At 42.3% G+C, this 12,659-nt stretch overlaps 1 protein-coding gene across 9 annotated transcripts in view; it reads left to right on the forward strand.

Moving 5' to 3' along the window:
* zmynd8 (zinc finger, MYND-type containing 8) overlaps nucleotides 1-12,482 on the forward strand; it is a 17,452-nt gene extending 4,970 nt beyond the window's left edge. For 8 of the 9 annotated variants that reach the window (XM_079340961.1, XM_079340963.1, XM_079340967.1 and 5 more), the window contains 20 exons: nucleotides 808-875; nucleotides 1,146-1,291; nucleotides 3,644-3,865; nucleotides 4,825-4,938; nucleotides 5,331-5,396; nucleotides 5,603-5,695; nucleotides 5,782-5,869; nucleotides 6,077-6,132; nucleotides 6,672-6,749; nucleotides 6,858-6,973; nucleotides 7,058-7,557; nucleotides 7,666-7,800; nucleotides 7,960-8,115; nucleotides 8,286-8,813; nucleotides 9,568-10,083; nucleotides 10,264-10,454; nucleotides 11,020-11,100; nucleotides 11,207-11,285; nucleotides 11,382-11,621; nucleotides 11,813-12,482. In XM_079340961.1, coding sequence (XP_079197087.1) covers nucleotides 808-875; nucleotides 1,146-1,291; nucleotides 3,644-3,865; nucleotides 4,825-4,938; nucleotides 5,331-5,396; nucleotides 5,603-5,695; nucleotides 5,782-5,869; nucleotides 6,077-6,132; nucleotides 6,672-6,749; nucleotides 6,858-6,973; nucleotides 7,058-7,557; nucleotides 7,666-7,800; nucleotides 7,960-8,115; nucleotides 8,286-8,813; nucleotides 9,568-10,083; nucleotides 10,264-10,454; nucleotides 11,020-11,100; nucleotides 11,207-11,285; nucleotides 11,382-11,621; nucleotides 11,813-11,988 — 3,649 coding nt within the window. In that variant the 3' untranslated portion in view covers nucleotides 11,989-12,482. The remainder of the gene's footprint in view (nucleotides 1-807; nucleotides 876-1,145; nucleotides 1,292-3,643; nucleotides 3,866-4,824; nucleotides 4,939-5,330; nucleotides 5,397-5,602; nucleotides 5,696-5,781; nucleotides 5,870-6,076; nucleotides 6,133-6,671; nucleotides 6,750-6,857; nucleotides 6,974-7,057; nucleotides 7,558-7,665; nucleotides 7,801-7,959; nucleotides 8,116-8,285; nucleotides 8,814-9,567; nucleotides 10,084-10,263; nucleotides 10,455-11,019; nucleotides 11,101-11,206; nucleotides 11,286-11,381; nucleotides 11,622-11,812) is intronic. The other variant, XM_079340969.1, reaches the window with a different exon arrangement.
* The last annotated feature ends 177 nt before the right edge of the window (nucleotides 12,483-12,659 follow it).

Consider the following 12,659-nt stretch of genomic DNA (forward strand, 5'->3'; position numbering starts at 1 on the left):
GGTCACTTGTTCAGTGAGTTGTTTAAAAAACAGGAGTCGACCTGTAAGCCTCTCACTGCTGGATGTCTCTGGAGGTTCTACACTTCAGACTCATCCTGCCCTTTCATGAAGCTGTTGTCTGGGTGACGGGTGGCACGGGTGTCTCTGTACCAGCGTTGGTTGATTTTGGTGTTGAATGACTTCTGGATGTTTTGTCCAGTTTTGTGTGAGAGCTGCCACGCCCCTCAGGTGTTCATGTGAAGTATATAGGACCTACTGTATACGACGGAGAGAAATAAAACCCATGCAGTGTCGTTCTATCTCATCTTATTTTCAGATTAAGTCTGACGTCATAAGTCACGTGACCTTTAGAAGAAAAACAAATAGTGTTTTTGTCTCTGGACCTCCAGCACTTTGTTTCACAAATCCAGAGAGAAGTCTTTCAATGATTGGCTCTTGAGGCCCGACGTTTCCCAGACACCATTTCAACTACAATTACAACTATATAACCTGCATAACTTAACAATCATAACTTTATGCACAAGAAATCAAATGTTAACTCGAACCTCCGATTTTAGAGTTGGAAATGTTTTGAAGATGAAACATCAGGCTTTCATTCCCAACAGAGCAAAACAAATCTGATTGGAGTTGTAAATGTGTTCGCCTTTTATTTCCCAAATGTCTGCACTGTCTTAGGGTGAGGGGAGTAGAGCTGCTGTAGAGTACCTCAGAAAAGAGTGTTATTAAAGATCAGTGAAAAATGTTGATGGTGTTGATGTATAGATAGAAGATATGAGTAACCTTTAATGACACTCTACTCTTCACCAGTGTGGCCGAGGACGAAGGACAGTTTGAGACTAAAACAGAAGACATGGAGATCTCGACACGGTCCAGAGGTAACTGTGAATTTTTGATTTCCATATTTTGTCAAAGCTTTAATTCTATGCGTATTTCATGTCATTCATGAAAGGATGTAAACGGGTGTTTTGTTTTGTTTAAATGGTAAATGTTTGCATTATACCTTGTCATGTTTAGCAGCCTCAGCTGACTGTGTGAATGCAGGAAAGCCAAGGGCTCATTTTTCAGGATCAGTTCCAGATTTAAAGAGGCAGTGACGGGGCTCCTCCTCGGCTTGTGTAATCCTTGACCTTTGTGTGCCGTTTCAGACACAGGGTCAACAGAGAGGATGACCCACAAACGTAAGATACCGAGTCCTTCTCACTCATCCAATGGCCACTCCTCTGCCGAGACCTCCCCCTGCCCAGTGAAGAAGAAGAAGAAACCAGGTGCTCTCGGCAACAGCAAAGACCAGGTATCAATCACGCTGAAACAAAGTATACGCCTCATTGGAGTCTTTTCATCCACCTTCATTTTAAAAGGACCGATCAGCTCAAACACAAACAAACGTTTGCCTCATACTCGCAGTAAAACCAGAATGGCTGCCCAAGGCAAAGATCTCTCGAGCTGATTGGCTGTTTACTTTATGCTGTTAGCTGAGTAGTGCACCTTCAATATATAACTCCATGTTGTTGAGCGTCTCGATTCTAAATTAGAAACAAACTTTGACTCTCACTCACGGTCGTGCTAGAAACCTGAGGTGTTGTTTCTTCCATGTTTGAAATGATTATTCATGTCCAAAGGTCGACAAATATTAACCCTTTACAGGGCACAAAAATTCAACCTCCTAGTGTTAATCAGGGACATCACAGAACTTTATTTCTCTTATAACATTTCTCAAAAATTGTAAGTGTAATAAACATTGACCAAGTGACCATATTTGGTTCAAATGCCACAATAGCAGGATCAGTGACGTAGGGTGATCTCTTCTGATTGGCTGAGCAAGGATCACATGCTTCTCTCGACCTTACTGAGGTGCAGAAGGGTGGCCATATGTAATGTGTACCAAAATTACCAAAAATAGTCCCTTGCCCTATAAAGGGTTAATGATTCTTTATAGGTCGTTCATAGTGGAGTAGCCACTGTGCTCCTCTCCCCCTGCTTGTGGTCTAAATAACAAAGTTGTCATACTCGAGAGAGCAGCCATCAGAGTCACATTTTGTTTCTGAAATTAGTTGGTGAATAAAGATTTGAAAGTATGTCAGAGAAAAATGGACCAATGTATCATACATCATGACTCTGAGCCGGGTACAAACATCGGGGGCTCTCCAGCCAACAGCTCTACTTAGGAACGGATTCATGTCATTCATGGGAAGTCTCAGTAATCTTGGAAGAAATGGCTGAACAGTTTGTTCTTAAAGATGAACAGATTTCAAAGCTCTAGTCAAAGGTGGCTGTAAACTTTCTGCTCCTCTTTGCACCAACATGTTGACCAGAAGGGAGTATCCTTCATCCATCTGTTCATCTCCCCTCACTCACCTGCTCACTCTGCGGCCGTGGCAGGGCTCTGCTCAGACAGAGATATTTAAATAAGATAAATCCTTGGACCTTTTTTTTAGCACAGTAACAGCGGCCTTCTTCAGGAAACGGGGACTTATTTGGCGGTGGCAAGCCTTTTGCATTAATAGCAGACATTCAAGCTTCTCCGTTCATTTTCCTGTTTACTTCCTTATTCTGGTCTGTTTTGTTTTCTGAGCTTGAACCTTCGGTGATCACTTCTTCACCATCTCAAATTGAAACTTCTGATAGCGTTTGTCAAAAACGAGGATCTGTTTAAGATCCCACGAAAGAGAGGTGAGTTAAAGTTGGCTTCCTGCTATGGAGAACAACTTGATTTAGTGTCCGTATTGAAAGGCCTTTTCTTTGTTTAGCTCGGGTTCATTGAGCATGTAAGCTAACGCCCTGCTCACTTAAACACACAATACTGAACTGTGCAATCCAAATGTGTGTCAACTCACCTCTCTCATTGGAGCAGATAAAAACACATCATACAAATACATCAAATATAAGTCCTTGTAATGATGCCTGATGTGCACGGACTTTCATCTTTGACCGGGTTGACGCTGTCTCGGGTGAAGCAGCATTGTTCAACACTTGACTGTATGGCTGAACTAGTGCCAGTGGTTCTCGCCAAACTGAAGCAGAGTTAAGGCTTGAAGAGATTACGGCTGGTGACGTCCATCTGTTTTTTATGAGTTGGATTTTTTGTTCAGATTAGGGCTTAAATATTTGAAGGCTACTGCAGTGCATCATGGGCTATCCTGTGATTTCCAATTCTATTCTGTTCCATTGAAAATGATCACTCAAGTATTTTAGGAACCAATACTTCCTGCACTGTGATCAGTGCATGTATTATGAATTGTACATGTTCATGCATTATGTTGATCCTCAATGTATATGATTGATAACGTTTGTGCTTAAAGCAGTTCTCAGTTGGTTAATGGTTGCTTCCCATGGCATATTAGGACTGCCTGTGTAAATGATTAGTTGTTACTTTAGAGCTTTTGCCCATTTCATCCAGGCTGCCCACACAACTTTACCTTTATGTACATTGTAGAAGACAGTTCTGTCTGCTTGTTGATTCATACATGTCTCTCCAAGCAGTGATGAATGTGTAGCACTGGTGTGTCTGGGCAGAAAGCAGCCTGTGTGTTGGACGTTGAAAACTGCAATATACGCTCTGTTGATGCTTGTCTGCTTGGCTTCTCTAATCTCTGGCCTGATTTTGACCCCTCCGAACTTTGTGTTTCTTTTGCCCACCTTCCAGTCAGAACTAAGACATGGTCCCTTTTACTATGTGAAGCAGCCAGCACTCACCACAGATCCTGTTGATGTTGTACCGCAGGATGGCAGGAACGACTTCTACTGCTGGTTGTGCCACCGCGAGGGCCAGGTGCTCTGCTGTGAGCTCTGCCCCAGGGTGTACCACGCCAAGTGCCTCAAACTACCAGCCGAGCCCGAGGGCGACTGGTTCTGTCCGGAGTGTGAGGTACTCACCCAGGAATGTGTTACGTGTACAGGGCTGTGTCCCAAATCACTCACTCGTTCTCTACGCCCTGCTCACTTTATAGTGAGGTATGTTTAGTGGACTTTATGGAGCACTCGCTCAGATACATTTTTTTTACAGATTTACAAAAAAATCATGCAAATAAAATATTGAATTTTACATATTTTCCGACCAAACCTCATTTCTTTATGCACACACACTCTGGTCTCTCTTCTCAAACAATCAATCAATCTTTATTTATATAGCAAATTATAGTCAATTCATGTCAAGTGTTATCTCAAGACATTAACAAAATAATGAGCAGGGAAAAAGACCATGCTCATCGTTATGCTTACAAAAACAGGTAAAAGACCTTACTTATTGCTTTATTACATATTATTATATATTACTTAATCCGTCATAGCGTGGCAAGAAAAAACTTTCCTTTAACAGGCAGAGATCTTTAACAGACTCATGACGGACCAGCCATCTGCTAAAGCTGCACTGGGCTTGGAAATGGGAGAAGATGGGATAAGATGCAGAAAGAACACTAAGACAAAAGATTGTTTTTACTTTTTATACAAACTGATCTTAGATTTCAGTAAAAAGGCTCCAAATATGAACTTTATTGTGTTTCTGTGTTCGCGCTGGTCCCTCCTCTCCTTGTAAAAATCTTTTGAACCGCAATGCATGATGGTATATATTGCCCAGTTAGTGACCATTGCTCGTACTTTATATAGGGTATGATCAGTGAATAGGGAGTGATTTTGGACACAGCACGGGTGTTGAAACCAGAGTAAAGGAAACGTTTCAACATGTCAGGATAATTATTTGATCACTGAGGACTCCTCTGTAAGTTTGGTGCGAGTCCTGAATGCATGTGAAGCGTACACACATTCTGTGGAGTAATCGAACGAGAACGATGTTTTAAGCTCTTTTTTCCCCTTTTGAATGTTTTTCAGAAAATAACAGTGGCTGAGTGTATAGAGACACAAAGCAAAGCCATGATGATGCTAACTATAGAGCAGCTGTCTTACCTTCTTAAGTTTGCCCTTCAGAAGATGAAGCAGCCGGGTGTAAGTATTCTGCCCCCTTTGCCTTTACAACGATTACATACTGTTGGCTCAGTCTATTTAAAGATGTGTATCGTCTAATTATTTTCCCTTGGATATTGGCATGTGCTTCTTGTTTGGGCCTATTATCATTTTTAGAACACTACCTAAAGACAAGCTTTATCGTGGTCACCATAATCCCATCAGTTGTGCCGGATGTTGAGATCTGCGCCCTGATAAACTTCCTGCCCAGTCTTAGTCCAGCATGATATATTTCTGATCTGCATGTGCAAGGGATTTCGAATAACAGAACTAACAATCATTGTTCTATAATGGGCCTATCATGGCTGGAAAGCATGAAGGTAAATCTGCTAGCTAGTGGTAAGGATACAGCTGCCCCTCTCACTCTCTTTCAGGATCATCCCCGCTTGTCATCTCGCTCCCCCCATGCAGCTTCCACGCAGAGAAAGACTTTTAATTGGGTAATCAATTACACCACTAACAAGACCCCATCATGATTTTTTCTTCCATGTGTTTTCCTCCTTTCGCTTGAAGCGGCTTTTAATGTTTTTATTGGTAGCATGTGTAGTAGCATGTTCATGTGCCACAGAGGGGGAGGTTGTTGCACTAAGTTCGGCCAGAGAGTTTTTCTCCCTTCACTTTATTTTCTGTCTTCACGGTTACACAGACCGAACCCTTCCAGAAACCCGTTTCTCTCGAACAACATCCAGATTACGCCGAGTACATTTTTCACGCTATGGATCTTTGCACGCTGGAGAAGGTAAGCCTCATTTAAAACAATCTTTCTTTAATGATATACATGTAAATAAGTGTGTCAGTCAGACATATTTTCCTTTTGCACTATAGAATATTAAAAAGAAAATGTATGGCTGCACGGAGGCCTTCTTGGCAGATGCAAAATGGATTTTGCACAACTGTATTATATACAATGGAGGTATGTTTATGGTGTTGATTAATCTAGCAGGGTTTGGCACTGTGGGTGAAAGGGATGGACTGTGTGTCACTTTCTGATTGTCTGATATTAGTTCCCCGCATGGTGTTTCCTGATGTTGAGTAAAAACAGTTTTCACTTTGAAAGCTTGTTGCTGTTCATATGTGACCGTCTAATGTGTGTTTAAAATGTTTGTGTCCTTTTTTTCAGGCAATCACAAACTTACAGCAACTGCTAAAGTGATCGTCAAAATCTGTGAACATGAGGTAGGTTTGCGGTTTCAGAGGCTCAGTACCCTGGAATTCTCATCTTCGTGTAGTTAAATTATCCTCATCTCTCAATACTTTTAAATTAAGACTAAACGCTTACCTGCTAAATCAAGACTCCTGATAGTTTCTTTTCAGAATATTTGTCTTTGGATCATCATCTCCTTACATGCTCATACACTCATTTATTTAAATGTAATTATTTTACATTTATACTTACTCATGTTTTTATTTCTGACTTAAGAGTGTACTGTTAAAATGGCACTTGTATTGGTTTTTTTTAAATATTATTTGTTTTTATTTTATTTTGCTTTCTCTTATGGTTGTTGTTGATTTATTTTCCATATTTCTTGGGGAGGTCCTTTTTTAAGCCTATATTTGTTTTTTTCTCCCGCACTTGCTATTCTTGTTGAATGTTTTTTTTTTTTGTGTAACTGTCTTTTTTGCCGTAAATAAACCATTTTAATATACAAGCTGAATTCCGAATGTGATTCTTTCTGGCAGTGAAACGGTCTTTTCTGCATCTACATTTTTTGCAGATGAACGAGATTGAAGTGTGTCCTGAGTGTTACCTGTCTGCTTGCCAGAAGAGAGACAACTGGTTCTGTGAGCCTTGTGTAAGCTAGTTGAGTAATCTGTCGACGATTGCCCCTTTATTATGTACCCGTTCATATGAATCACTTGAATAGAATGAAGAGATTGAGTGTTTCCCTGTTTGTCTGCAGAGTAATCCACACCCGCTCGTGTGGGCTAAACTGAAAGGATTTCCATTCTGGCCTGCTAAAGCTCTGCGCGACAAGGATGGACAGGTGGATGCTCGCTTTTTTGGTCAGCATGACAGGTACCAGCCCCCTTTAGCCTTTTTACTCTTGACTTGGAGTAACATTTCAAGGTGTTAAAGTGTAAAGTGCATTTTTCCTTGTAGGGCTTGGGTACCATTAAACAATTGCTACCTCATGTCAAAAGAGATTCCATTTTCTGTGAAGAAGACCAAAAGCATCTTCAACAGCGCCATGCAGGAGATGGAGGTCTATGTGGAAAACATGAGAAAGAAATTTGGGGTCTTTAACTACGCCTCCTTCAGGACACCCTACACGCCTGACAATAACTTCCAGATGCTGCTGGATCCCTCGAACCCGTCATCAACACCTGTCAAACCTGAGCGACAGGAGAAGATCAAGCTGAGTTTTGATATGACCGCATCGCCAAAGATTGCATTGTCCAGGACCATGTTATCTGGGGTCGGTGTGGGAGGGAGCGCCACAGGCAGGCGGCTTCCTCTCAGCGAGATGCCTCGTTCCCCGATGAGCACCAACTCCTCTGCCCACACGGGTTCAGATGGGGAACAGGAGTCGGCAGACAAGTCCCAATCAAAGGCTCCAAACAGCCAGTTCATCACAGGAGAAGAGTCCATGGACTGTGCAGGTACTTTACCAGCTGCATTTCAGTATAGCAACAATTAATTTACGTGTGAAATGGCAGGAGATTAATTTATTTCACATTAGTATTTTAACATTGAACATCTCTAAACAGCATCACCTGCCAATCCCAGACCCGGTCCTGCAGGCACTTCGTTGGAAAGCCCGAAACCATTTCACACTCCAGCTCCTGGAATCCTTAAGCAGGAGAAATCACCAGCGACTGGCAGCATTCTGAACCTTAACTTAGGTAAAAAAAATAGCTCTCAATACACAATGTCGGCCCGAATGTGTTGATTCTGTGTGAGCAAAGATAGTTCACTGTGGATCATGGTCAATGCTAGAAATAAAGTCTTTTGTCCTGTGCAGGTACTGCTGCTATGATGTATTTTACCTCATGTTCTTCCAGACAGGAGCAAGGCTGAAATGGACCTGAAGGAGCTGAGTGAAACAGTTCAGCAGAAACAAGAAGCCAAACCAGTCCTCACCTCTCCAAAGAGACAGATCAAGAGTCGTTTCCAGCTGAACTTGGACAAAACAATCGAGAGCTGCAAGGCACAGCTTGGTCAGTCGGGTCATTTTTACAGTATTTGTGTTGTTAATAGTCATCAGAAAATAATTGGTGTTATTTTGTTGATGTGACTTATGAGAATTATTTCCTGCTAACTTGTGCTCCACTATAGCTGAACATATGAAACAGTGATAGGATGTGTCGCTTGTTCTCTTGTTTTGCAGGCATAGATGAGATCTCTGTTGATGTGTATAAAGGTGTCGAACCGAGTGAATCAGAAGACTCAGACAAGTCCGACACCAGCGACAGCGAGTATGCCAGTGATGAGGAACAAAAGACGAAGGATGGTCAGGACACAGAAGCCAATAAAGAAGCACAGAAGGAGCCCGCACTTATTAAAGTCATAGAACAACATCCCCTGAGCCAAGATAAGGAGGGTAAGGCTGATTCTCCTACGGCACCGGAGTCCTCGGCAGAAAACACCTCTGCAACATCACAAGACTCTTCAATGAAAGTGAAAATAGGCAAAGACTCAGAGAAAGACAGCTCCGAGAAGATCAAAGGAACTCCGACGTTACCTGGTCCAAGAGAGAAGGCGCCGGCGAAAGAAGATACGAAGCAGCCTGTGGAGGACTCTGACTCAGAGAGAGAGCTGGTTATAGACCTCGGAGAGGACCAGGGAGGCAAGGACAGGAAGAGGAGCAGGAAAAGTAACAACATTGCTAAAGAATCATCTGCAAGTAAACATGACGGTGAGTGTTGTGTTTTTCTCTGCTGATCCCACTCAATAGCCCCTGTTTACACCGAGCGGTCCGGCTCGGTTCGTCTCGCTACGGCGTGCATTTCCTCGGCGTTTCCATAGACTAATCCCGGGAAAGATTCCCAAATAACCGATCCGTACCGTCCCACTTTTTGGGACTCTTCCGTTGGGGTGCCAAGAATATTGAGCCGACCCGTAAAGGTGGAGCTAAACTGCAGTCTGTTGATTGGTTGAAAGAATCGTCACTTCCCGTGTTACGTCGGCAAACAAAACTCTGCCGTGTTTAAACCATTGACTGTAACACAGCTGATTGTTTACGTCTGTATTTCTCCTCGCCGCACACAGCCTTCTCTGAAACAAAGCTTGATTGAGTTTTTATTATAAAGAGTCACATGACAGTCACAGAGTAGATGAACTGCTGGATGTCTTTCAGCATTGGTTTTGTTTGTGTAGCGTTTTTCTCCTTTGTTGAATTTATTAGTTAGCGGTTAGCTGTTAGCGGTTAGTTGCTATCGTGTGATGCTATTTACATGGCGGCTATTGTCATCCGGCTTACACGCCACCTACCAAACAGTGCAGGTTGGGCTGTGGAAACGCAAACGGGATCGGGCTTAATCCAACCACACCGTACTGGATTGCTGTGTGGAAACAGGGCTAATGTTGTGTCAGTTTTGAGCACCTAGCAGATGTGGAAACATCAGCAACGTGGCGGTTGTGCTAAATAATGAAGTTGCCTTCCCTTGCAGGTAAAGCCCAGACTCCATCAGCAGTCCCTTCTCAAAGCAGTGCAGCTCCCTCCACGGCCTCCAATGTTTCCACGCAGTCGCCTATGGCAATCCCTGTCCCTATGGTCTCCTTCACAACTCCTTCACCTGCCACTGCAGGCGTTACGACTGTGTCCAGTGCCACAGCAAACACCCCCTCATCCTCCGCTTCAGCCTCCACAACACCAGCATTGAAGAAACAGCGCCCTCTGCTGCCCAGAGAGACAGTGCCGGTTGTGCAGAGAGCTGTGGTGTGGAATACGACGGCCAAGTTTCAGACCTCTTCTCAGAAGTGGCACATGCAGAAGGTGCAGCGTCAGCAACAGAACCAGCAGCCGGCGGCAACCACACAGGCGCAGGCGTCCTCTCCCAGGCAGGGCCAGGCTCAAGTGCTGACCCAGACACAGGCCGCTGGGAACAGCGCAACAGCGGTCTCCTCATCTTCAACACAGCAGTCCTCACAAAGCACCCGCTATCAGACCAGACAGGCTGTAAAAGGTAGAAATCATATCAGTCAGCAAGTTTAATTATATCGAGCGTATGTCCTCGTTCTCTTGTGTTACTTTGAGTGTTTAGTTTACAAAGTTTGATATCCTGACTAACTGTATTTAAAGATTACACCGTTGGAATGCAGGTTCCTGTTTTTGATGATATCTTTTTTTTTTATTATAATTGAAGCTGTTCAACAAAAAGACACCCCGATCAGCACCGCAGCTGTAACCCTCGTGTCCAGTAGTCCAACTTCTGTTGCTATGGTGGCAGCGTCAAGTTCAGGCACAGCTGCTACATCTACGCCTGCGGCAACAGACCTCTATATTCCCACTGCCTCAGCAGATGTGGCTGCTGACATTGCCAAGTACACAAATAAAGTGAGTATACTCTGTATATCAGTGGTCCTAACTGCTCAGGAACTCAAAGAGGGTCACGGCGCCTTTTCAGTGGGTCACCATTGTGTGCGTGGAAGGAAGGTGTCGGAAAGTCTATGAAGCGTTTTTAAAACATCCTGTTTTCTGCCATGTCTTTGTTCTGTCAGATATATTTTGTGTAACCCGAGGTCCAAACTGAACCAATAATAATAACTGTATGTTATTAAATACAGTCAAGCTGGTTTGTTTGTTGAACATTTTCACTATTTCGGTTTGTGGTTTCTCATTTAGCAGTTGGTGAGTCCTTAAACTGGACCAGTTCAAAACCACTGCTATATATTCTCCACTTAACTTTAGACGAACTGCTCAGCCTCTAGAGGAAATAGTTTTTCATTTTGGGGGGAAATTTCAACTAGACAGAGCTGTAGTCGAATCAGTTGTTGGTAGTGTTGAAACAACTTCTTTTTGACTTCTTCATGAATCGAGACTCTTAAATACAGGATAAAGAACCAAACTAGTGTTCTTGTGAAATGATCATTTCTTTTTATATTGTGGTCCACTTTGTCAGATCATGGATGCAATAAAAGGTACAATGACAGAAATATACAACGACCTTTCTAAGAGCACTTCAGGGAATACAATCGCTGAGGTAAGTTTCCTCTTTCAGCCCTTTAAAAGCCTTGTACACATTGTGACTTTAACTTTGCATGCAACCTTGTACATGCACTAACATGGCTATTGTTCATTTAATTCAGATAAGACGATTAAGAATTGAAATAGAAAAATTGCAATGGCTGCATCAACAAGAGCTGTCTGAAATGAAGCACAATCTTGGTGAGTGTTTAAGTGGTAGACGAAACTCTGTTCACGTCATCCCTATTCCCCAAACTGTGTCATGAGTTTTATTTGTTGTTTTTTTTCTTAATGAAGAGCTGACAATGGCTGAGATGAGGCAAAGTCTGGAGCAAGAGAGAGAGCGGTTGGTGGCTGAGGTGAAGAAACAGATGGAGCTAGAGAAGCAGCAAGCAGTGGATGAGACAAAGAAGAAACAGTGGTGTGCTAACTGCAGGAAAGAGGCCATCTTCTACTGCTGCTGGAACACCAGCTACTGTGATTACCCCTGCCAGCAGGCCCACTGGCCTGAACACATGAAGTCCTGCACTCAGTCAGGTAACAGCACGAGTCAAAATGAACGTGCTGTTGATGGCACTCACAATTAAGACTATAGTTTTGTAAAGGCCGCTCTTAAGTCTGCCAAGAAGTCTCCAAATATTTGCCTGTCTGAATAATCAGAAGCTACATTTCTATTTACATTTTTAAAATGTGATGTTTTTTTTTTTTTACCCTGTTCTTCTTTGTAGCCACGGCCCCACAGCAAGAACCTGAAGCTGAGTCAACAGCTGACCTCCCAAACAAAGGTTTAGGACAGACGAGCAGTGGCTCTAATTCTCTCAGAGACACGCCAGTCTCTGCACCGGCAGACAAAGACTGTGACATGGAGAAGAGCACTGACAATGTTGCTGTCGCTTTGTCCTAACCAAGCCGAATATACTTGAAAATGTAAATGTTTCGATGTTTTTTTCAACTACAAGGATATGTCTTTGTAAATTGTTTTGTTCAAAAAAGTGTTAAGGGAACTGTTGAAACTCTACTTATTTATATATTTTTGTTAATATTGTTAATATGTTTCTTCATAGCAGAGTTCACGTATTGCCCCATATTGCAACATTTTAAATGTAGACACAGACGTCACATATGTAACCACTAGAGGGGGCCATTTAAAAAAAAAAGGTCCACTTTTGCAATCTAAAGAGTTGTCAGCATACAATCTTAGACGCATGCTTGAGTATCAGAAAACAAAGGACAACAGTTAAACTGCTTAAATACTTAACCAGCCTCGCTTCAGAAAAAAGGACTGTTGACAGCAATGTCTGTAAATTACTTATTTTGTATTCTATGTTAATTTATTTGTAATTTTATTGTTGCCTGCTGTATTCTACAAAGAAAATAATTACAAACATTTTAAACAAATTGTTTCTATAGTTACATTGTGATATAAAAGCAATGAAGCAGTGTACAATCAACCAACTGCACATTACACAGTTAAAAAGATTATTATTGAAACTGATCTGAAAACCCAGTTCAGATAAAAAAAAAATACAGAATGGTTAGTTGCCTTCTTTAGTCGTAACTTATACTGATTTAAAA

Source organism: Symphodus melops (genome assembly GCF_947650265.1).
Source record: "Symphodus melops genome assembly, chromosome: 4".
Taxonomy (NCBI): domain Eukaryota; kingdom Metazoa; phylum Chordata; class Actinopteri; order Labriformes; family Labridae; genus Symphodus; species Symphodus melops.